The 24,688-nt window shown below is 47.7% G+C and overlaps 1 protein-coding gene across 8 annotated transcripts in view; it reads left to right on the forward strand.

Annotated features, from left to right (window-relative positions):
- CTBP2 (C-terminal binding protein 2) overlaps positions 1-24,688 on the forward strand; it is a 145,157-nt gene that overhangs the window by 90,876 nt on the left and 29,593 nt on the right. Inside the window, exon 1 of one of the 8 annotated variants that reach the window (XM_082310814.1) lies at positions 7,838-8,075. The exons of the other annotated variants lie outside the window; for them this stretch is intronic. Coding sequence (XP_082166940.1) covers positions 7,862-8,075 — 214 coding nt within the window. The 5' untranslated portion in view covers positions 7,838-7,861. Of the gene's footprint in view, positions 1-7,837; positions 8,076-24,688 lie in introns of those variants that run through there. 8 annotated transcript variants of the gene reach the window in all.

Below are 24,688 nucleotides of genomic sequence, written 5' to 3' on the forward strand. Positions count from 1 at the left end.
CACGTGCTATTTAAATCTTGATCCTGAGTTCTTATTAAAAATGATGAGATTTGACCTCAAGGTCTAATACCCAGTTTTGGAGACAAGGTGCTTGATGCGATTGCTAGAGGATTATTTTTAAGAGCATTCGTAGATTAGATCTTTGTGAATAGTTGAGGGATGTGCCCAATGAACCTTGTCCACTGGCTTTTAGACTGCCGTTCAGCATCCAGATTGATTTTTATTTTGTAGTCCTTGGAAGTGTGTAGTTTTGTGGTGTAGGGATACATCTGATATTTTTATTATCTCGTTGTTGATGCAGGAATGTGACAATGCTGTTTCTGCTAACTTTTATTGGAGTCTCCCCTTACTTGAAGGCAAAATTGTTTCTGATTGAAGCTTCAAGAGCTTGTAAGGCTCATTCCAGTGGCTCAAAGTGTGTTTTACAGCTGGGCTTCTTGGTTTTAACTGCGAGTGTATCTTAGATGATTGCTAGCTTCCTGCATTTGTTACCTGCAAATCGATTTTCATCCCGGACAGCAAATAACCAGGGCTTTGCCAGGGGAGCAGGATAACACGAGGTGACAAGTTACCGCGGGCTCGTCGGGGTGCTTCTGCGCATACATATTTATTCTGCGATAAATACAAGGTAATTGGAGGTAGGGTACCCTTCAATGAAAGATGGGTGAAATGCCTTCAGCCGGAGAGTTGTTGGGATGTGGCAGTGATTTGAGAGGCGGCGTTGGCTGGCCGGGAGGGTGGAAAGGAACCTGCCTTCTACGCCAGACTCCTTCCGAGCAGAGGTGGGCACAGAAAAGCAGCAGAGAGGCGAGCGGTCAGGTCCGCAGCGATCAAGTAAAAGGTCACCGGAGTTTCCCTGTGTGAAATGCCGCCGTGCACCTTCTCAGCCCGACGCCAGCTGGTGTGCGTGGAAGAGGCTTTGCGTCCTCTCTCGTCACGTTGACATGTGGGGTTTGGGGGGATTCTTGGGAAATTAGTGAGAACGGCACTGCAATACTGTGTCGTCAGTTTTGAGAGTAAACGTCTGTTTTATTTGGCATGGGAGGTAGGCTCCTTTGCTGTGCCTCCTCATTTATTTAGGCACTATATTAACCTTTTATTTTCCATATGCACGGGCCCATTCGTATGTAGCCAGTGGGAACGGCAATTGAACCCAGTCACAGATTCCAGTTTGTGCGTAACATTTAGAGGCAGCGTGTGTTAGTGCATTCCTGTGACTTGTAATGCATGTGAGCCAGCGGTTACAGCACGTTTCTATCCCAGCGCCAGGGGGTTGAGTTAGAAATGGACGTAAGCTTTTGTTTTTTGCTTTAAAGTCATCAAAATCCAGAGTTACATGAAGCAATGATTGTTTAATAATCGGCTGATCTTAAGAGTGTTTTGTTGTAACGCACCAACAAATGGTATTTGAGAGTGTTTTGTTGAAGTTACAAAGCATCTATGCTTTTGGTTTGGAAATTAGTAAAAGCATGTGGCATGGCTTCAAGCGCTGAGTGCTTTCAGATGCTGTTCTGTTCCTTTGATTATTGAAAATGATTCCGGCACAATCCTGCTAATTTTCTCTTTGTCCTCCTCTAATTTCAGGAGACTGTTAGAAAGTCCATCTAGGCAGAGTGCTTATTGCCACTGTGAGATTTTTGCAGAGCCAAATTTTAGCAAATGCAGTAATTTCCAAGGATTTGGAACATTTTCTTCCTGCTTTTCTTCTCCCTTTTTTTTTTTTTTTTTTTAAATTTGTGCAAGCGCGTGCGTGTGCATTATTCACGGTGCATGCTATTCCTTTTCCTCTCCGTAGCATCCATGGTATACCACAGTTTAGTTTAGCACCAGCTCATTTCTGCTTCCCCGGCATCCTGCAAGCTGCACGTAGGAGGACGATGTTCAGAAAAGGCTTCCCGAGCTTTGGGGGTCATTAGGCACAATCACGCACGGTCCTTGAAAGCCCAGGCAGTGAGGGCAGCAGCATTTATCCTACCGGTAGCTTTGTACCTTGTCTCCTGAAAACATATGAGAAACACTGATTAATCTTAACACCATCTGAATGTGATAGGTGTATATTATTATATCCCTCTTGATGGAAGGGGAACCTGCGATTAAGAAATTAAGCAATTTACTCCCTGACAGTGGCAGAAAGAAGTATAAAGGCTGGGTGCCCTGGTACCTGCTCTCTCCATTAACATGAGATGTATTTGTTCTCTGGAGGATTTCTCACTACCGGGGGTAGGATTCCTTTGCCTTTAAAAGAGAAATAGCCTTTCCAATACTGATGCACCTTACAGGTTTTGCCAGAAATGACATTTGGCGTATTCACTACATTGCTTCAGTTGCACTCTCTCCCAGAAGGAAATAATTTGGGAGAAAACATCAACATTTTGCTACATTAAAAATCATTTTTTCCAATGGAAACAAGATTTAAACTTGTAATTGAAAAGTATTTTACAATAATAAAAAGCAAAACTAAAACCAATCTGTACTATTTTGTTGCACAGAGTAATTTCTTCAGCAACTTGCTTTCAAAATTTGAAATGAAATGTTTTAAATCAATGTGAATTGAATTTCACATCCAACCTCCCCCAAGTCAGTGCTACAGACACCAAAAAATGTTGTTTACACAGTTGTGTCGCAGCTTTAGCATCCTGATTTCTTATCACAGGTTTTACATGTAAACCAGGCTTTCTCCTCAGGGGAAGAAACCTGCACTTTCTAGCACTGTGTAAGAAACTTCTTTCATATCCATTGCGAGTTGTTTCCAGAACCGCATTTCATGCCATCCATTTTTGAAAGTGGTGTTTAAACGACGGCCCAGCTTTCTTCTACTCTGTCGCTACCTTTTTTTCGGAGCAGAATTCTTCTGTAGTTGTATCGTAGCAAAATGTACTGTGTATTAGAGCAACGCTAAACTGAAACTGAGGGTATTAAGTCAAAACTGTGCATTTTTCACATGATCTGAAATACCAAAGCATTTAATCTCTTGATCAGGTTTTTATTTTTTTTGCTTTTGTGTGTGCTTTTTCCCCCAAATACCTCTAGAATTAAAAGAAAAAGGGCGAATAAATTTTCTGCCTGTCCCACAGCCCTTCGTCTCCCCCTCATGTCAGGAATGCGGGTGCCGGTGCCTCCTCCATCCCGAGAATCGCAGATGAGATCAGTTATGGTGGTTGCGCCCCGCTGCCTCCGCGTCCTCTCTTGGCCATTGCTGCCTGCGTCTGAATTCAGAAATAGCTGCGGAGTTAAGGGGATTTGTATAGGCGCTGCTTTTAAGAGTGCCGAAAAAAGAAAAAGACGAGACCCTTATTGCCCATCCATACGTATTTCATTCCGATCGTTTCTTATTCGTTTCTTGATTCACTGGGGGTGTAACATTTCCTTTGCTGCCGTGGTGGCGTGGGAGGCTGCCCAGCTCCACGGCTCCTGGGCACATCTTCCCCGCCAGCTGCAGGGCCGGCGACGGCTCTTGGTCAGCAAGAAGAGGGGCCAGCAGAGCCCTCCAAAGAGGACATCTGCCCCGTGGCTGCAGGGAAGAGTCCTACAGCCCCAAGCACTTACCTGTGCTTAGCTTGGAGCCCAGGAATATTTAATTTGTTCCATTGAGGTCAGTGCGTATGGGATAAATCATCCCTATGCATGAGTGTTCCTGGCGGCAGCTCTGCAGTTCAAGTTTCCCGGCTCCTGCGAGGCAGGCGTGAGAAGGGCACGTCCTTCTGCCCGAGGGCTGCAAGGTTGCGCCCGTGCAAGGGCAGGCCGGTGCAATGGCGCGTGGGTGGTTTTCGGCGCCCAGGCGTGCGGCTGCTCCTGCGGTTGGGCTGGAGGGAGTCTGGAGATGGGTCGTCTGGTCCTGCTCTCGCCCGTGTCTACACTGGGACTGGGCAGGGCACAGCCACCAGTTACAGATCTGTTGGTTTGGGCGAGGTCTCTTTTGTGTGTCCGTCATGCGGCCCAAGGGCTTATTAAAGCTTTTGTTTTTTCAGAGGTAGTAAATGCTCCAAGCTCCCCTCTGACTTCCCTTGCAGTTGTTCCAAGATCAGCATTTTTGAAGTTTAATTTCTCTATGGCGTTTTTTTTTCCATTGTCAGCCAGGGCTTAACGTGGTGGCTATGTTCATTAGTGATTTCTTTGAAGACAATGGTGGAAGATGCCCTTGATCTATAGACCAGGATTTTATTATTTTTTCGCATATACATTTTTGGTAGCTTTGTTCTGCTGCTTCAGAACAGACAAATGGCACAGATCTCACTGTATCCAGTTGGGAATACATTTTATTCTTTAGCAAAATGTTGTTGTAATAAAATGTTTTTGTTTGTTAAAATGTTCTCTGCTTTATTTATAAGCCACAAATGTGTCTTCCCATTTTGACTCTCACAAAAGAAGAAATTTTCCAATGTGCCTTAACTTTGTTAGTTAATTCAATATGATGCCAATCAGATATTCTCTGAGAATTGCATAAATAATCTTTTGGGGCCCATGTTTTGCATGTCTCTGTAATATCCAACATAATTTTAAAGACTGTGGTTCTTGGGGATGGAATTGGAGGAGAGAATGTTTGAAGAGGATTTATAATATTTACTGCAATAAAGAAATTTAGGGATTACTCAAAGATCTTGTCAGTATTTGGGTCAGAAATATAGCCCAGAGGTATTAGTATGATAGGCAAGTAGAAGCATTAGGCTGTATTAGTGATTTAGCTATCATAATAGCACAATAGTCTATCATGTGGTGGCTAGTGCACCAGGCATTTATTGTGGTTTAGCCGGGAAAAATGCACAAGCTGTCTTGCAAACAGACCAGGGAAGGTGACTGGTACTCCTTTTACTGGGTCCGTCCTGGAAGGGGCACGGTGGAGGCGAAGAAATTTGTGATCACAGCAGAGAAAGGCAAAATCATTTCCGTCTGAAGATTTTTAATTAAAAAAGGAAAATGTTGCTTCACTGGCAGTGGTTAGGAAAATAAGGACCGCTTGACCTATTCTTCTTTGAAAAAGGAATATTTGAGCATGAGCAGCATGTGATAATTTAGATACAAGTTTTGAGGAGCCATTTTAATATCTCCTCTGAAAACGGTGACTATATATGGAAATTTTTATTACATTCCCAAGTAACAATTTTCTGTGGTGTGATTCCATCTAAATCCGTTTGCCTACTCTAAGTGTAAAAAAAGCTTAATCCATATGAATACTGAAATACCGCTAGATACAAATTGGGTTTTGTCTGATGTTTCTGAGTGTTTTCCCATCTCATAAACATGTAGTTTTTCCACAGGAAGACGGAGATAATAGGCAAAAGTCTCCTACTCCTTTTTGCTTTGTAAGACCAGGCTTTAGATCCTTTGATCCTCCCCTCCTTTTCCGTGACCTCTGCTAGGGTCTTAAAATTATACATTCCAGATTACACCTCCACAATTTTCTGTCCTGGGATGATGAAAGGATTTGCGTATTATGATAATAATGTAAAGAATCCTTTTGGAGCCTAGTTAGTACGGCTAATTTGAAACTACAACAAAAAAATGTAATTTCCAAAGCAAATTACAATATTCATAAAGTGTTAAACAGATACCTAACTAATTTCTAATCGCTCTTGTATTCTTGAGTATCTCGCGTTGGCCTTTTTTTAGGCCTGCCTGCTTGCTCCCATTTAATTTGTCCTTAGCTGTGTGCAGTGGATTAGCATTTCATCAGGGTGGATTAAGATTGAGCTGACACTGAAGCTTTCTTTTTTATTTTTACATGCGCGCGTGTGGGGACGAGCGGATATGTGCACGTTTCGTTACCTCGCTGCCGATTCCTGGTGGGTGCTGGTGCGGATGGGACCCCTGAGCTAACGAGGAGGGAGCCAACTGAAACAGATGAAACGCGTGTTAAAAACCAACATGCAAAAAAAAAAAAAAAAAAAAAAAAAAGAAAAAATCATTCCCCGGGGAGAAATTGCATTGAGGTTGCTGGCTGGGTCAGCGCGGGAGATTTCATCGGGCTAAAATGATGTCACATGGAGCGAGGGCTTTAGCGGTTTTATTTAGCTCCTAATCCCCACGCACTGCTCGGCCAGTTGTCCATGTGCGCGCGCCGTCCCCAGCGGCAGAGGATAAAGCATCTGGGCTGAGCGCGGCCGCCCTCTTCTGCGGCTGCACTGCACGGGAAGGGTCTCTCCCTCCGCCGACCTGGAGCGAGAGCGGGCGGCAGCGGCCGCTGCGTGCTTTGCCTACTAAGGTTTCGAAGAATTAATAATTCAGGCAACACTTTGAAAGGCAAAACCGCCGGTCGGTGGTTTCTGAAGTCCCGGGAGGGCTCGGGTGGAACACGGTCTGGTTTTGATGCACGACGGAGAAGTGCTGAGAAGGCAGGCGCCTATTCTTCTCCGTTTCGGCAGGAGCAAGCGGCCTTGTGACGATGCCCATCCCCAGCAAGCACCCCAACATCGGCCGCTCGCAGAGCTGGGACGCTGCCGGCTGGTATGAAGGCAACTGGGAGAGCGAGAACGCCTTCGAGTACCAGAGGCCACCGGGCCGGAGGAGCTCCTTGACCTACGGTGGCGAGGGCGGCTGGTATGAGCCGCCACGAGCGAACGATATCATCTTGCAGAGCGGTATGGAGCTGAAGCAAGAGGCGTACCCGTACCAGGATGCCGCCTTCGCCCCGGGGCCCCTCAGGAAGGGCTCCGTCCCCGACTTCGCCTACTGCGACCGGCAGGCAGCCATGGCGGGCCGGGGCTGCCTGCCGCCCCAGGATTATTACAGCGACCCGTCCCTGGCGGCTAGGTCGCCCAAGGACCCCCGCTGCTACCGCGACCACCTGGTGAGCAGGCCACTGGCGGGCTACGGGGCGCCTGGCAGCCGGCTGTCCTGGGACCAGGCCCCAGGGCGCCCACCCGCCCCGCCGGAGGCCACCCGCCTCTACAGGGACCCCAAGCTGGCCCTGGACGGGCAGCGGATGCGCGGCAGAGATGTCTCGCCAGCACGGTACGGCGCAGAGCCCCCCGGCCCGCGGTACGCGGCGGAGCCGCCCGCCTTCCCCGGCAGGCAGGCCTACAGCGACGGGGCGGAGCGGCCCCCCGAGCCGGTGGCGAGCAGGCAAGCCGCCCCCACCTGCCTGGTGGTGGACCCCAGCGGCAGCGGCGGCAGCGGCTACGGGCCAGGCCGGGAGAGTGCCGGCGCCAAGGGCCCCTATGACAGCTATGAGGCGGCGGTGGCGACCCCTTCCCACCCGCCGGTGCCCCCCGCCTTCGCCGGGCCGGAGGGGAAGAGGAGCTTCGACCCCGAGTTTGTGGCGCTGCTGCGCGCGGAGGGCGTCTCGGAGAGCACCTTCGCCGCCCTGCTGCAGCAGGGCTTTGACTCCCCGAACCTGCTGGCCATGATGGAGGAGAATGACATCAAGTCTGTGGCTCCGAACCTGGGACAGGCCCGCGTGCTCTCCCGCATCGCCCACAACTACAAGGCAGAAATGCAGCTGCAGAGGCAGGAGCGGAGGAGCGGGGCGCTGCGTCCCAGGACCCGCTCCAACAGCTTCAGCCACCGCAGCGAGCTGCCGGGAGACTATGGGGCACCCCTCGGCTCGGGGCCCACCGCGGATGGCCCTGCCGCCCCACAGCCCCCGCCTCCGCTACAGCCGTTCTCCCCGAGAGGGGGAGAGATGCACCGCCGGCCATCCAGCGCCCCGACCCAGCACCTGCTGGAGACCACCACCTACCCTGCCTCTGCAGGGGCTCCTCAGGGGCCGCCCTTCCTCCCCAGTTCTGGATACAACACCCCCCTGCCTTGCAACACACACCCGCGTCCAGCCTCTGCCTATTCTGCTCCAGCCGGCATGCCCATGACCGCGGCCAACCCGCACGCCAGCCCCAAAACGGCCTACCCCACCACCTACACCGTGCCCATGGAGCTGATGAAGAGGGAGCGGACAGCGGCAGCGTCGCCAGCACCCAGCCCGCACGGCAGCCCGCAGCTCCTCCGCCGGCCGGGAGCGCCGGGGGACGGCAGCCTGGCACCCACCGGACCCGGTTTCCCTGCCCAGCTCTCCCCGTACCCGAAGCTCAGCAGGCGCACGGGGCCCCCCGTCATTGTCTCCACCATGGCATCACCTGAACCAAGTAATTTCCGAAGGGTCTTAGCCCATACGGTAGTTTAGAACCGCCTTGTTGTTGCTTACTTTACCCCCCCAAAAAAACCACAGTGAAATGTATTGGGGTTTCACACCTGAATGTTAGACACTTTCCTGTTTAGAAAAGGAATGGGATTTCTTCGCAGGGCTGCGCTGGCTACCCGGAGCTAAAGATGCTGGTTCTCGCTCTGCGGTTAAATTCCAAATATACTATTTGTTTAGCCAACTTCAGTTAAAAGTGAGCGGTATTTCAAATAATGCTTCCAGGGTTAATCTTGCCATTCCTGTTGTTTGTAGAGAACAGGAGATTAGATACTGCGCTGGCTGAGCAATTAGGACTACAGGGTTTGCTGCAGATTGACTTTTTACCGCTGTTATCAGGCGCAAATGTGTTCCTCGGAGGAAATGGTTAGCATTGTTTTGACTAAATTCATCAGATAGCTAATGGTGTTATTCGAGAATCGACTTACCTTTGGCCATTACCTAAGTCTTTTCTTCTTATTATTAATTTGCTGTTTTATCAGGCATACAAAATAAAACCCTTGATTTCCTTCTAGAGATGCCTGTAAGTGAAGTGATATAGCTGTTAAAGTAATAGGTTTGTGCTTAAAACTAAAAGCCTGTCATTAAGCACTGGAACAATAAAAATGAGTGGTGGCCCCTCCTCTTCCCTTCCCCTTGGAGAAGTGCTCAGGCCCTTGGCTGCTCAGATGTGAAGCTGGATAAGCTGAGCAGGCTCCGCTCCTCCACTTCGGAGACGTACGCTGATGTTAACGCTGACAGAAACTAACCCCCAAAACCACACTGCGAAGTACGAGGAAAACGGGCAAATCCATTCATTTGTGGCTTGCCTTGTTTGGAAAATAGGGAAAGAAATCCCTTGAAATGTTTTTCCTGGTAGTGACCCTGCAAGCAGGGAATTTTCCCCCTGTGCAGTTCAGCTGAACTCCCATGCAAACAAGTCTCGAACAATGTGCCGTACCAGCGTACGCGCACAAAGCTTTAATAAAAGGATACCATTTATAGGCATAGAGATGGTGCCAAACTGGTGATGCCATTCCACAGGAATCTAAATAAAGAATGATTTTGTGAGTGGAAATGATAAAGTTGTCAAAATGCAGACGCTTGGCGCACCCCTTTCCCTGGCTTGCCATAATTACACAGCTTAGGAAGTAGATGCCGTTTCTTTCACGCTTACGCGTCCTTTATGTAGCTGGTGTAATGTATTGATTTCTAAAAAATGCTTAAATATTAGGCAACACGTTCTGTGTTGACATGGATCAGATGCAAAAGTAGTACATCCAGGCAGTATTTTTAAATAAACAATTTCCCGAAGCCTGAAAAAAAGACGAACTGGCATAATGCGGGGAACACAAATATGTTCATTTATTTGTGGTACGTCTGATTGAGCCGGTCGGTACCGATGCAGTGAAAGCCCTGGTGCGAGGGGCCGCCGGAGTACCTGCATTGGGAGCGGTCTCCTCCGCCACCAGAAACGGACCCCTCTTTCTGTGGGTCTCGTATATAAAATGCAAACCCCGCTCTTAAAAAATCTAGATACTATCCCTTCCCTTTATAAGAATTACCGGTGCGCAACAAGAGGAAGCCAGCAGCATTTCTGTGCTGCTGAGCTCTTCCTCGCTACTCAACCCCCTCTTTTTTTTTTTTTGCCTACGACCAACTCATTTGCATGAGGATGACATTTGTTGCTCCAGTAATTTCATCTGATAATGGCCAGCTTGCAAAGCGGATCTGAAAACATATTCCTTAATTATGTGTTGCTAAGCAACGAGAGGGTTTGGCCATAATCACAGAAAGATTATCTTCTCATTGAAGTCCCTGAAAGGTTTAGCTGAAGTAGGACCTGTAAAATTGTCTTCATTTTTATTTATTTCCCCTTTTTATTTTCCAAATAGGCTGAGAGGTTTTCTTCCTGTTAAACTGTATTTTAAAAGTAGAAGCCAAGGTAAGACACACGGCAAATGGAAGGATACGGATTAAAAATGGAAGGCGTGGCGGTTTGTAGATGTTTGAGCTGCGTTGAGGAATTACTCTTTAAGGAACACCATTGCTAAGGAGTGTTCACACACGTGAGGTGATAAGCGACTATTACAAATACGTTAAGGTGTTTTTAAAACATTGAGCAGCTGACAGAAACTTGACTAAATCCAGGAAAATTGTATTTGCCAGCAGGAAGAGACGGGATGCGTTTTCAGGAGCGACGAGCCTTCTCCTGGCTGTAGCTTTGGCTGTGGATACTTGAGTTGCAAGGTGAAAGCAAGTTCAGTATTAAACTCTGTCTCTAAACGGCTGCAAATATTTTCTGTCGGTATAGGTTAATATCTTCTCCGTCAGCGGAGGGTTATAAAATGTATGTTATAGTCCAGTGATGTTTTGAAGCTTGTTATATGGACAGAGGTTTAAAATAGGTCATTTTGGTTATTTTTGAAGTCTTGTTGGACTATGTATTGTAGTTTTTCTATGGTGAGTTGTTTCTAGATACCCGATTTGTGATTTTGTGCTGAGCTGTGACACTCCATGCAGATTCTGCACAGCTTCTGTTTACTTTGGGGTTCGGGCAGAGGGCTCGCGAGAGGGAGGTGTCTTCTCCTGCCCGGTGTTTCTGGTGGTGGCGACAGTGACCTGGGCAGGGATACAGGCACACGCCGCATGCTCATGGGCCCCTCGCTTCGCTGCCGTTAGTAAGGGAAAATCAGCAACGAGATTTATTGCTGCAACTTCTTTGCATTTCATAAAATAATTATTAAGAAGAATTCAGATAAATTGCCCGTCTGGGGAATTGCAGAGCTGTGTGAAGAGAAGGTGGTGAACGAGCACCCTAAACCCATTGCTGCGGTGGCAGTGCGAGCAGGGCACAGGAGCCAAGAGCCATGTCTCCGGAGCCAAGCCAGCTTCCCATCCCGGGAACTCCCCAACCATGGCTCTGGCAAAGCCGCCGCTCTCTGCGTCACCGAGACCTTGTGCGTGAAGCTGTCAGGAATGGTTTCCCTGGGGAGAAACGTCCTCGGGGCCGGCTGCTCCTGCGGCCTCGCCACCCGTAGCGTCACAGGTTAGTGGACGTACCAAGTCATCTCAGTGGCAAGCGGGAAAAATAAACCCCGCGAAGTCTGAGGGACAAAACCGCGTCGGCTGGCAGCCTGCTGCCAGAGCGGGTTTGGGGCCAGCCTCGTGCTCAAGTGGGCGGTAATGCAGGGAAATAAATAGCGTAGGTCAGCAAAGCTGGTAAGGGCAAACCATGCCTAACGGTCACTGATCAGATTACTTGAGCTCCCCCTCCAAAATGTTGCATCTTCAAATTATTACGTTTGTTAGTATTTTTATTAGATTACTCAATTTATAGTTTTGTATCCAAGTCTTAAAGCAGTTAGCTGATAAGAAGTCTTGTATTTTTGTAGCTAGCCTAGACTTCTCCCAAACGAGGAATCTGTCCAGATTTCTGTTTCTGATGATGGACTTAGGGAGCTCCAATGAGGAACAGTGATTCATTGCAAATAAGTGTCTTGGATGGTTTTTCAAACTCTAGTTCACATATGAAGATATGAAAGCAAATGATCACAGAGGGGGAGATGCTTCCCAGAGGGATGAGAAACGGGGCTGCCCCGTACAAGTCAGGTAGGTGTCATAAGGAAGGAGGAGCAAAATTAGTTGGCTGTAAGATGTGGTTAAAAGCCTGACCTTCTCCTGAGCAGGGAAAGCCAGGCTGAGGGTAGCTGCCTTCCTCCGACAAGAAGTTCTCTCCACTGTGAAGGGGACTCCTCTTCTACCAGCTGAGAGCCCAGCTAGAAATGCCTTTCGCTGTGATTAGCTCAGCTCTGCTTACACCGTTTAATACTTGATTGCAATTCTTTTTACTGGGATTTTCCACCCTATGGCAGATAAAAATTGTGTTAACTGCACATCAGTTGCAGGCTGAAGCCCTTCACGTGGGCAACCCCCAAAGAGCAGAAGGCATAGCCAGGAGCAAGAGCCTTGACGGTTGTGCAAGGATGGTAAAAGAGGGACAGTTGCCTGTTCTTTTAAGAGTAATGCATTGAAATTGTCATAGCTTTTTATGGGCAGAGAGTTTTGCGGTGATATTTCATACACAGTATAAATTCCATGAGCATTTGTTGAGGTTGGTTTATTCTTTGCGTAACATACCATATAGTGTTCAGCAATCAACTTCAGGTTTTCTTCACGTTGTTTTCTGTCCAGACTGTAGCATGTAATCACAATGTATACATGTAAGGCAGCTCAATTAACTATCCAGACTGAAACAGCACCAAAGGAGGCTCAGTGTACTGAATAAATCTGATTTAATTTGCACATTGACCTGACAGACCATAGCGAGTCCTTGGAGCCATTCCCAGCTAGTGCGTTACTGCAGGTAAAGTACGTCTGCACTGCATTCATTGGCAAAACCACGGACTAAGGATTTTAACTGGGACTGTAACTTCGGAACAAAAATACTTGATTGAAATAAGCAGACGTGTCTTGCTAGTGTCTGCTGCCCTGATGGTCACAGCACCATTTGCAAGACGTTAACATGCGATATGATAAAGGTATTAGCTGGAAATAGTCACACGGAGTTTGGGAAAGCCTTTTGAAAGGCTCACAAGGACCGGGCTGAGCGTTACTTGCACGTGCATACTCTGACCAGCCTCAGCTTGGTAGGTGAGTGTGCAGATGTATATTGTGTATGGATCTTAAAATTGAAGTCATCAGGACTGCTCGTATTAATAGGGTAAATGGCTGAAGAACAGAGCGTGCGAGAGATGCGCTGAAAACTACCTTGATAAAATATTGACTATCTTGGCCAATATGCACACGCAATTCACTGATTGCAGAGACTACGCTTTTAAAATACTTTTTTTAAAGGTTGAAATACGCTTTTTAGAATGGCTTTATCAAAAGCAATATAAAGTGTCAAACTCATTCCAGTTGCAATTCATTGACTTTAGTGCCATGGCAATAAAAATGAATTTGGCCTGTCGGAGGAGAACATGTTGTCAGATGCACAAGTGTTGTCATCTTCAATTTACACTTTCCTTTTACCCTGTGTCTGTAGTTCTCTATCATTGTTAGGACTTTCATATATCCAGATCATTCTCTGACTGTGTTTGCTGACTTTTTTTTTTAGCTTTCTCATAAGTAGTTTCCATAGCTACAAACTTAGCGTTCACAGAGGGAAAAAATTTTAAAGGTTTCTGATCATTATTGTATTAAATACCTTTTATATTTCTTCTCCTTGTCTTCCTCACAGCGTTACGCTACAGACCAGTTTAATGAAAATGCTGCACAACTGATCTGTCTGTTATTTTTAAAAGCGAAGTAGGTGCTGAGCTGAATCCTTAAAAAGCAGAAGACCAAAATCATTAAGCCACTGATTTAGAATAAATGTTGCAGACGCAGGACATATATTAGTAAGGTTTATATATAGCAACTGGCAGATGAGCTTTTGACTTTTGCACCTAAATAAAACCTGACATTAACAGCATTCCGCTGGCTTTTGGTAAGGAAAGCTAATATTTAATCTCTTCTGTCTGCTGCTTCTAGTGTTTTGTTAAAGATGAAATGTTACCGGGGGAGGAGTGTCACGTACGTTATTTTTCCTAGGCGATATTAGTTCCACCTCTCCATTAGAGAGGTGCTGGGCAGCCGTGCCCTGCCGCAGCGCAACCGCGTGCGTCCCTAGGAAGGCTTTGGCCAGAGGCGTGTTTGGCAGCGTGGCGGGACCCTCGCCCTCTGCACTAGAGCAGCTTTATTTAGCGAAATAGGAGGTTCATGAGTGCCTGGGCCTGGCTGGCGTGACTGCCAGCGCCCTGTCCAGGGGCCTTGCCTTCTGCACTCGCAATCCAATTAGCTGCTCCGGAGCAGATGGAGCCGATTAGTGCCCGGCTTTCCTTCCTCCGTCCTCTCCCCCAGCGCAAAGGGTGTTGAGGCCAACAATCGGCTTAAACGTGGGTCCCATGGCACAATGTAACGCGGTCCCAGCCCTGCCTGCGCAGGGCCACCCTGTGCCCCTTTCCGTGTGACACGGCATCCCTGCGAGGCTGCTGCAGTACAGTTCCCCAGTGTGATGTCTCTAGGTCTCAGGTAGTTTGGAAGACCTTGACCTAGCCTCATTCGCCAGGCATAAATACCTAAATTTCATTTTTTGTTTGCAAAGAGTGTCTGCAGACCCCGCTGCCACGTGCACGAGCAGCGTGCTCTGCGTTTGAACAGCCGGTGCCGTCGCTGCCAGCAGCGGGGTCAGTGGTGGAGGCTTGTGGTCCCTTCCCTCCCGCGGCGTTCCCTCCTGGGAGCACCCCAGGCCCTGGGGGTGCATCGCAACCACCAAACGTAGGGTGGCCAAGGGAAATGGCCTCTCGCCACATCTTGCGCATGAAGAAGAGGCAGCCAAGGAGAGGCTGGGAGAAGAGTGAGGGTACAGTACTCTTCCCGCAGTTCCCAAAGGCATCATAGTCCCCTGGAGGAGGGTGGTTTAGGCTCTGTGATCTGAGAGATAAGCAGGTTGTCACTGTAAGAAGGAAACCAGCAGAGCTTACCTGAGTGGTTGGAGCTGGTGGAGATACTAGGTAAATATTGATATGAACAGCCAAGATGGCATTCTCATGTTTTATTCATATATGCAGATACATATACACAGGAAAATGGGGAGAAAAACTCTCAAAAATATAATCAGTGTATCAGTCATTATCCATTTGGATCAGTACATCTGCAGAGTCTTCATTGTTTGCCAGAAGTGACTTGTTTTGTTTATCAAGCAATTTGTTATTATTTCCTAGGTTGTCATGCCGGCTTGGCAAGTAAATAAGCAGAGGGGACTTTGCTTAGACAGCAAACACAACGATAAGAAATAATTTAGGATATATTAGCAATAAAAAAGTCAGAAAAAGAAGATCAAAACTGAGGTCCCTTGAAACGTTTGGCATGTATTTTCCAGTTGTGAAGGTGGTATCCCCCGGTGGGTCACCTCCATGCCAAGGAGCCGCGCTGGGCGTCGTGGGGTGGTGGGATGCAAGAACCTGACGATGCCCCCTTGACTTCCTTGCTCGTCTTCTTAGCCCTAACACGTTTCGTGACGCTTGTTCTAACACTGCAAATCCCTGAGCGGTTTCAAGCTGCCTCCTACACGCTCCTTTACCGCCTCTATAGATTATTAGCCTTTTCTTCTGATGGTCCAGTCTCTTATTGGAGTCTCTCACTGTTACCCACAGACTGAAAAAAAAACAGGAACGGCAATGTCACACGCAGTCATTTGTTGTTTTCTCTGCCTTTCTCTGAATGCCTTATTATAAAGTTTTAAATGAATATTCAAAAAGTACAGTAGTTCATGCAAGTGCGTCTGTTTTGTTTTGTTGATGAAAGGAATCTTGATTAGTATGTATTATGAAAGATAAAAGAGAGTATTCAGTGTGGACAGCAGAGAGCTTATCAGTATCTAGACTGTCCTGTTGGGACACTGGAGTAATCGGGAAAGCCAAAATGTAGCTTTAGTTATCCCCCCTGGCCAGCAGTTCCAGTTCCTATTGATCTCAGGCTTTCCCGGTCTTTGAATTCTTGCTCATGTTGAGTGGACCTGCATAAGAGTGGAAGTTGTTCTCTTACCAGCTGAAACATTTGGCTGAAGGATCTTAAATTTCCATTTCATTCTTGTTTGCAGCGGTCGTGGTTCTGTTTCATCCGCAGCCAAGGCTCAAAGGTCCAGAAAGCAGAATTACTATAACAACACTGATGATTGCACTGTAACGCAATGCTGAGCAACCTGTCATGCTCTGCATTGAAAGTTTTCCCCTTATGGTTCATATTTATTCAGAAGGGGAAGGCGTTCTCTGTACTTGCCGTTCATCCTAAAAGCACGTGTTCGTCAGCAGCAGTGTGGCATCTCCCGTGCCGCGCTCCGGCCAGAGGGCGAGCCCGCGTATCATCTCGCTGGCCCATGATGAGCGAGATACAGCGATATATCGTGGTCTAGCAGCCCCTCGCTTGAGCTCATCAGCTCTTTTTTACTCCAGTTTTCTCTTTCCCAAGCTTGCATGAGAAAGGCCAACGAAATGAATATTTCTACATTTTGGAGAATTTCTTTCTGGACAAGCAGCTTCCAAAATAGGGCAGTGAGAGTAATAGTGCTTCCGTCTCAAAAATGGTAGTTTTGCCAGTGATTTCAATAGAAGAATGATTTTACCCTCCCCTGCAAAAGCAACCAGCTCCATATAACTTACTTATATTGCATTTCTTAAAATTAGATCTACAAACCCAATGGTTTCTTTAAGCAAGAGAAGCTGTAAATTTCATGCACTGAATGCCTGTGCATTATTAAAAATAATAGGTTATATTTGTCAAATGGATAATGAGTAGGTTTCTTTCTCTGTTTTTCAGTATTTTAATGAGTACAGGAAATGTTTGCTATTTATTTGCTTTCAGATTTTACCAAGGAGCTCTGGAGATAATTGTCAAATTTCCAAGTGTGTATCAATATTTCATGAAGTGCTGTTTTTCCTCTGTACGTTCAGGAGCTGGGTCATTAGCACTGGAGCTGTTATTAACAGTCTGAAGCAAGACATAAAAAGGAATTCCACCGAACACTCGCAAGTTCGCAATTGAAAATTTCCAAAACGAAATTCTAATAAAGGGCTTACGGGTAAAATAAATATCGGTAATATTGCTCGGTTTCAAATGTTGCGCGTTAAATCTGTTAGAGGATTGCTTGCTTGATCTCGGTTTCTGTGGTTTGTGGGCCTGATCCGGAGAACACCGCGGGCGGTGGGGATTGGGGGGGTGTTTGGCCCCACGCCTGGCACTTGCTACAAATTGGGGTGTACCTTACAGAGATAGGACATCCATCCACGTCATGCTTTGGGGGAAAAAAAAATCCACCTTTCTTATTAGCAGCAAATTAAATTCTGTTGAATTATTAAAGCTCAAATTGCTTTCAAGTATAGTACCAATTGGGACTGATGTTGACTATTTAGTTTTCTGTTATTTTTGCATGGTCGGCCCGACTTTGAGGGTTGTACTGGCTGTGTGTTACGAACTATTGTTCTGGTTTGGACATTTGCCATTTATAAGCGGTTTAGTTGCGCATGTGGTTGAATGTTTCTATTTTCTTCATTTCTGATATTTCAGTTTTACGTGAAATCATAATGTTCCCGTTCTTGTCCTGATTAGGCAACTTACCACATTTCTGGTTTACTCAGCCTAAAACTGTGATATGTCAGGCTGGCCTCTGCTCCTGATAATGAGCAGATAAGCCAGCCCGACTAGCTCACTGCGATGCTCTCAAAAAATAACTCAGAAAATGAAAATGATTCCTAGCTATGGACCCACTGTGCTCTGCTGTAAAGAGGGTGCTGTACAAAAATAATTGATAAAAACTATTGTGGCTTTTTGACCATTGTAAGTGGCTGGGTTGCCATACATGCTGCACTAGGCACAGCCGAGCGATAGCTGTGCAAAGAGCAAAAACTGAGACTTTAAACTTGATGGAACTACACGAAGTCTGGAGCATTAGCGTGGAAACCTGAACGTGTACAGAGAGCTGGAAGCTGGCTGGAAAGAGCATCCAGGTCTCCTGAAACAGAAAAAGTGTTTCAGAGTTAGAGGTGATTAAAGCGGAAAGGGAAAAAAACCTGAGGCTTTTGCGTCTCTGAGAATGAAGCGGGAGAGGACTTCTAGCTGGAGGCAGGTGGGAAGTCATGGGAGAGTCGTGCGAGGTCCCAGAACGGGCTGAGCCCCCGGCTGCCCGGAGAGAAGGATCCCAGGCGAGGGGATGGGACATGCTACGGCAGCAGGAGGTGGGACATGATGTGACAGCGGCAGAGCGGAGCTGGATTTGCAAGACCTGCGGAGCAGGAGGCACAGAAGGAGCTCACTTGGCTGCTCCACCACAAAAGCATCAATAGTGGGCAGGGAGCAGTGGCTCTTCCCTGGAGAAAGAGGGACGGGGCCCGTGGGAAAGGCAGAGCTGGCTGTTTTACAGAGGGGTTTGAAGAAGATCCTCAGACGCAGCAGAAGACATCAGAAGTGTCATATCTCTCTGTCTATATTTGGGGATAATTTTAAGATTAGTGATGCTATGGGCTGCAATAAACTGAAGGAGGCCACTTGTGAAAGCTAATGGCAATGGGAGTCGTGGTAGCAGTTGAGGAGGAGAAAGAGAAACGGCAGTTGTGCAATATTGACACAACAGAAGTGTGTGGAGATAATGAATTTGGTCGTGGCTCAGTATTATAAAGTTCCAAACTATAAACAGAGATATTTGTCAGAGGGAAGGTAGTGCTTGGGGTGAAAAACAGGTGCTTTGCTAAGTCAAAGCACCTTGTAAAGGATTTGCAGCTGAGAGAGGTGTGTAAGAGAAACCCAGAACAGATCCATTCGACTGCCTTGTTCTTTTAAGGTGGCACATGGAAAAGAGGGAGTTTGGGAAGTTGTAGTAAATATGACTTTTGTAACTTGTGCTTAGTTCTGAAACTGAATTTTTCTCTCTTGGTAGTTGTTTCCTGGTAGTAGATGAGCTTTGTCCTGGGAAGCGGAAAGGGAAGTCCCGTCCTGCTGGGGCTTCTGTCCCCGGTACAGCGGTGGGACTGCTCAAGCAGAGGTTGGAGACAACGCGTAGCCACGGTGTTAGGTAGTGGTGGCGTTAGAGAGAAGAGTGGTGCTGAGAAAAGGGAACCCGACCGTTTGGTACCCGTTCAGGTGCAGCCGGCAGGCGGGCTGAGGCAGGGAGGGGGGTAGGATCAGCGGAGAGGGAGACTGGTCTTTCGCAGTCGTGAAGAAGGCAAGCACATCGGCGGAGACATATGGAAAGCAGATCTCACAGAAGGATTGGGAGAAACAACATTGGCTCCTACAAGGCTCGGTGCTCGCGAGGTTTTGCACGGTGCAGATTCGTGTTACGCAACCGGTTTACAGTACGGGAAGTTGCAGAGCACTTAGTGAGAGCCAAAGGAGATGCTCCACCATTCTCCCAGGGGGAGAGGGAGCTGCTTTTGCTCCAGGAAGGAAGAGGCGTCAGATGCCAGTAAGGAAGAGTGCTGCTTTAACTCCTTCTGAAAAGCCTCTCGCGCTCCTCCCAGAGCCCTCAGGCTCCAGAGCAGCAGCTGGACTGGAGAAGATAAGCAGTTTGCAATGCAGTTCCTGTCTTGCTTTTGGTGGTTTTATGGTTCGGTCGTGGATTGCCTGCCCCAGGTGCCGAGAGTATATGATTCGTCTCCGCAATGCCCCCTGTAAATGGGGAGAATCTGGCCATGCTCTGCATACTGGGATAGTTTCCTGGGGAATCTCCAATTTCCTTTACTCCCACTCGGGGAAGTTATTAGGCATGCTGAGTTAATATGTCTCTTACCTATTTGTTTGTTTAATCCATTCATAAGGCACGTAGCCAAAGCACCGCAGTACTGAACAAGAAGCACTAAGAAATGCCGGACAGCCCAGGCAGCAGCCAGGCTGCCAGCACCGCTGCGCGTAGGCAAGGCTGGAAACTGCCCCGCAGAGTCAATGGGAGCAGCGTTCCTTCGGTGCAAACACATCTGGAGAAGTGGGAGAGGAAGGAAGAAGGTAGGAGAGCAGAAGAAAGGGGAAAACACCAGAGTCAGCAACAGTAAGCCAACCAAAATACTGCAGCAGGACAGACCGTGCCCTGAAGGTAGCCAGTTTCTAGGAGAGTATTCCAAGCTTGGGAGCAACACTGCCTTTAACATTCACAAAATGTTTGTGTTTTGAATTTTTTTGTGCTCCTCCTCTCACGTTGGCATAGTTACGTGCTTTGTTTGCCTCTAGCTTCTACCCTTCATGGTGTTAGAAATACTCTGACTTGGGTCCACCCAAATACAGCAGTGCCATGTTTGGTAAGTGGGTTGGGAGCCCTTGGGGTCTGAGCAATGATTTTCAAGCAGAATTTGGCAAAATAGCAAGTTAAAATTTTTGATTTTTTTTTTTTTTTTGAAAATGATTCTCAGATCCAAGATTTCACTCCATGTCATTTAAGATTAATTTTCTTGTAAACAGAATGTGTAACCTGTGCTTTGCTGCTTTGTATCGAGCCACGCAGAGCTCCTGGGTGTCAGATGTAAGGTAATTTTGCAGGTCTCTTGGAGTGATGGCCATATTCCTGCCGTAGAGGTGTTCGGGGCAGAGACCCTCCGAGGAGCTGCACCTCTCCCTGTCCAGTTTGGGATGATTCTTTTTCATCTCCTGCATGGAAGAGGATCGCGAGTGTGTTCTCTGAGATTTTCTTTTGGAGCCACACTCCGAAAACTCAGCCTTCCTGCTGCCATCGCTCTCCAGTCACCTGTCTGCAGCCCGCAGCCGTGCTTCTCCGCCTCCCGCACGTCAGGCACCTGCATTTCATTTCATTCTGGTGGCTGGTTTGAAGCAGAAAACCACAAAACACCCCATGCTCAGTCGCACAAGGTGGCAGCCCGCCATGGCGAGGAGCCGGCACAGCCCTGGGAGGCCACAGCTTCATGTTCAATTACAGTAAGAGCATCTCAAGTGCACCCTTGGAAATGGTCCATGACCCATGTTTCTCCTTGGCCAGAGTCTTGTGCTTAGGAGAGGCATCAGTATGTTGGTTTGCTGCTGCAGCCAAGGAGCGTTTTCTCGTTTTGCCTTCCCGGTCTCCCCAGACGCATGGCACAGCTGCCTCTTCCCCGGGAGCGCTCTTTTGGCAAGCGGCCGTTTGAATTTCCATAGCGGGATGCTCAATCGTCTCAGCATGACAGGTATCGGCTTCTTTCTGATCGCAGGTGTCAGGTGCTGGTTGGATTGACAGACCTGCATGCGACCGGCACAGGGGAAAGCTGCAGTTTCTCTCCCTGTGGTTTTCTACACTTCTCTGTGCAGTTATCTATCTCTCTGTTGGGATGTACCCTCTGCTGGCTTGAGAGATGTGTACAGTCTGAAATGTCTCTTCGTAGAGAGTTTATTGTGTTATCACGATGGGATCTGGTCTGCTGCTTAAAAAAGCCCACAACCTTCCTGGTTAGTGTTTTCCGTTTGCTACGCGGCTCTCTAGTTCTCCTACAACAGCACACGAGGTCTCCACGAGGACAGCCAGGCAAACCTGGCCAGCAAGCGAGCAGCGAGGTGTGGGTTTCTCAGGCTCCCTTCCAGTTGGTCGCACAGCGCGGGGTGCCTCTGTACTCTCCCATCGCCCATCAAGTGCCAGAGCAGGGCAGAGGGCTGAGAAGACCACCCCTGCCGCTCTGCCGACGGGGATTCTTGGCCGCTGTTGAAGCTGGGTTGACTGATGCTCTGAGAACGTGCCGGTAGTCTCGTGGACCACGTTGTGTGGTTGCAGCCCGTGACGTGAAATGCTTAGCTGCGGTAGGGATGTCCGGGGGATGGAGTGACAGCTCATCAAAGCTAGACAGCAGTTCTGTATTTGACATCTTGAGGTCAAAACCTGTCAGTTCCTTGATTTTTTTACGGTGTCTTAAATCGCCTGGGGAGTGTTTTGAGCCTTGTCAAAATGTATTAATTAAGGCCAAGTCACATTCACAAGCTTGTACTGCTCTGATTCAGCAGCAGGATCATGCTTGATTTTCAGCCTAATAATTACAAGTGGTTTCGGAGGATCTAGGGGGGCCGATAGAGCCGGTTTCTGTTTCCTCCAGAACTGCATGTGCTACAGTTTTTACTTGCTCTTTGCCTTGGCTGTCTGTAGCATTGTTTTCCTCCTCCTTACGAACGCAGCCAACTTTCTAATTAAGGAAACCACTCTGCAGCCATTGTGGCTGTTCATTTGAGTTCTTTGTCCATACCAAAGTTTGCAGCTCCCCCAAAGATTTTAAGTCGCTCCTTACTACAGCTGAAGGAAGATAGGAGCTTTGGCTTAGGGCAGGCTTCTCCTTTAACTCTGTTAAGAAGCTGGCGTGCCGCACAAAGCACTGCCATGTGCAGCACATTCACTTCGTCAGAGCTTCAAATCCATCTCTGGCTATGACAAATACTGCTGAGGTTATTTTTCTATTGGATTCTTATACAAAAAAAAATAGTTATGAGAAATAAATATCACTTTGTGCTGGGCTTTACTGCTTACCGGGCTTTGAGCCTGAAAGGATTTAAAAGTCATCATGCTCTAAGGGAAAGTTGTAGCAAGAAGGAGGAGGTGGAGGGTTGCTGCAGCCAGCTGTTGTGATTTGGGAAAAGGCTTGTCCGGATCAATGGAAAGGAGACGGAGAGGCAGCCAACGCTGGCGTGTCTATGCCCAGTGAGATTAAGACCAAATTAGAAACTTGGCTTGCAGGGGTTTATCATTTCCTTTATATTGTGACATTTATAAATGCAAATATTTTTTAACTTAGTTGTTATCCTCTCTTGTATCTTTTGTTAACGGGCATTGTCCTTACTTTATGCTGCACTGATAACTGTATGAAGAGGATGGAGACATATTCGCATGCGTTATTGTGCCGTGCAGGAGTACCTGGGTGTGCGAGGAAAGAATACGTGTGCTTCTTAATGCCTGTGTGCCCGCTCCTCTTGTCAGCCTTGAGTTGGGCGAGAGTCCTGAAAACAATGCCATGTTAATGCATCACAGTTCAGTGCTTTTGATATTTCACAGCGAAGCACAATAACTTTTTTTCTCGTTTCATTTCTGAAGTACACAAAATTCGGAACATATGCACCGCGTCAGGATTAATTGCTTTTGCCAGTCAACCCAGAGGAAACACTCAGATCAGGCCCGGTCGCTCACCCAGAGGGGACTCTTCGTGTCTGCTCCTCTACCTTTGCATCCCTAGCAACAGCAGCACCTTCTGCTTTTCAAATTCATTGCAGGTTAAAAATAAACAGCAAAGACCCAGCCATTCAGACCTGGTCGCTGTGGCAGTTTACACCTTTTTGAGAGAAGCAGCATTTGTTGCAATACTATCGGAGCATCCTTGCGGTAGAACTGGGTGCGTGGAGGGATGGTGGTGGGTGCATACAACACGGCGGAGGATTTGCCCAGAGCCTGCTCTGCACCATCGGTCTGGGGTGGACCGGGAAGCTGGGGCAGGAGAGGACACCCAGCAGATGCACGCATCGTGTAGGTGCTGCACTGCAGGGCCAGCATGGGGGAACACGCCCGCACCCCTGCCGGGCTGCGTGGCTCCGGGGGACGGTGAGCAGCCGCGGAGCTGCCCAGTTTGCACCCTTTGCCCTGGACTCCTGCACAACGTGGCTTCGCTGTGGAGGGCCGTGGTGGCTCGGTGCTCAGCTGGGGTTGGGCTCTCCATCCCAGTAGATCTGCTTTCCGTCCTAGATAGGTCCCATATGGAAGGGAGCACTGTACTAGCCAAAATAAAGACACTCAGCAATCTGCCAGAGCCGGTTAAAGCATGTAGTCTGTTACAGGCAGAAAGAAATACAATTTGGGGTAGAGGATACAAAATACATTTGAGCCTGATGCTGAGACATTCTTTCTTTCAATGTTGTTGTTGCCAATAGCTTCTCTTGTGCTCAGACCAAAACTATTTTGGGTGGAACATTTGCTCCCTACTTTCTAGCAAGCCTGGTCGCAGGAATGAAGAATGGATTCTTTTCACTGGCCGCAGCTGGTTTGAATGATCCCCACACTGAACCCATTGACTCCAGGCACTCCTCATGTGAATGTCAAGGAAGTAGCAACTGATTTTTTTGTTTATGTGCCTGACAGGGGCAGAAACAGCGCGGCAGTCTCAAGTCGGCTGAATGCTTGCATCCAGGCACATGCCGGGGAGGAGTCCTGGTGTGCGCTCTGTACCTAATGCTGGCAGCGAGCGTGGTTCACCAGCCCGGTCTGAAGTAAGGAGGCAGAAGAGGGTGAGACGTGTTTCTGTTGTGGGTGTCTGGGCCATGTCCTCTCCAACGCTTCCTGCGGAGCTGCTGGAGAGCATGGCAGTGTGGCTGCGGTTGGTACAGAAGATCCATCATGCTCATTCAATGAGAGCTTGAAGAGGAGTCCTTCGAGAATGGTGACCCTTGCCTTACGTACAAAGCAAAAAAAATAATCTTGAAGCCCATCAATGTCAGTTGGCTAGACCTTGAACAAGGCATTGAGAGGGATCTGCTTCAATGCAGATCTCTCAAGGTCCGCTTCTTCTGAGGAGCAACGAAATAGCTTGTTTGAGAAAACTCACAAAATCATTTCTAGACCCTGTGACCAAGATCTGTGTAGCTTCTTTTAGGTGATCCCTCTGTTGAGAGCAACTTCTAACAAGTTCCTGTGGAAGAATCACCTTTTTCCTTCTGGTGGAAGAGGGTATCAGGGAAACAAATGGGCGCAGAATCTGTCCGCTTGCAGAGAGGGAAGGTGACCCATTTATTGGGCTGAGAACCAGGGGGAGATGTGGGGAAACTCTTGCTGGAAGTAATGCCACTAAATGGAAAGGGGTTTTGGGGTAATTACGAAGCCACCTCGGTATTCTTAAGTACTCTTAAGAATATCAGCTGGCCATGTTTTATAGAGTTTTTTCACAATATTGGGTTTTTCCTTGTACTATCAAAGGTATTAATTAAAGGAATAGATTACACTGAGTATTGTACAGTTTACCTCTTGGGTATTTGTGGAATGAACCATGAAAACACAGACATATTTGTGTGCGAGATTGTAAAATGCTCATTTCGCTGGGTTTCTTG

This window comes from Platalea leucorodia (genome assembly GCF_965183815.1).
Source record: "Platalea leucorodia genome assembly, chromosome: 4".
Classification (NCBI taxonomy): domain Eukaryota; kingdom Metazoa; phylum Chordata; class Aves; order Pelecaniformes; family Threskiornithidae; genus Platalea; species Platalea leucorodia.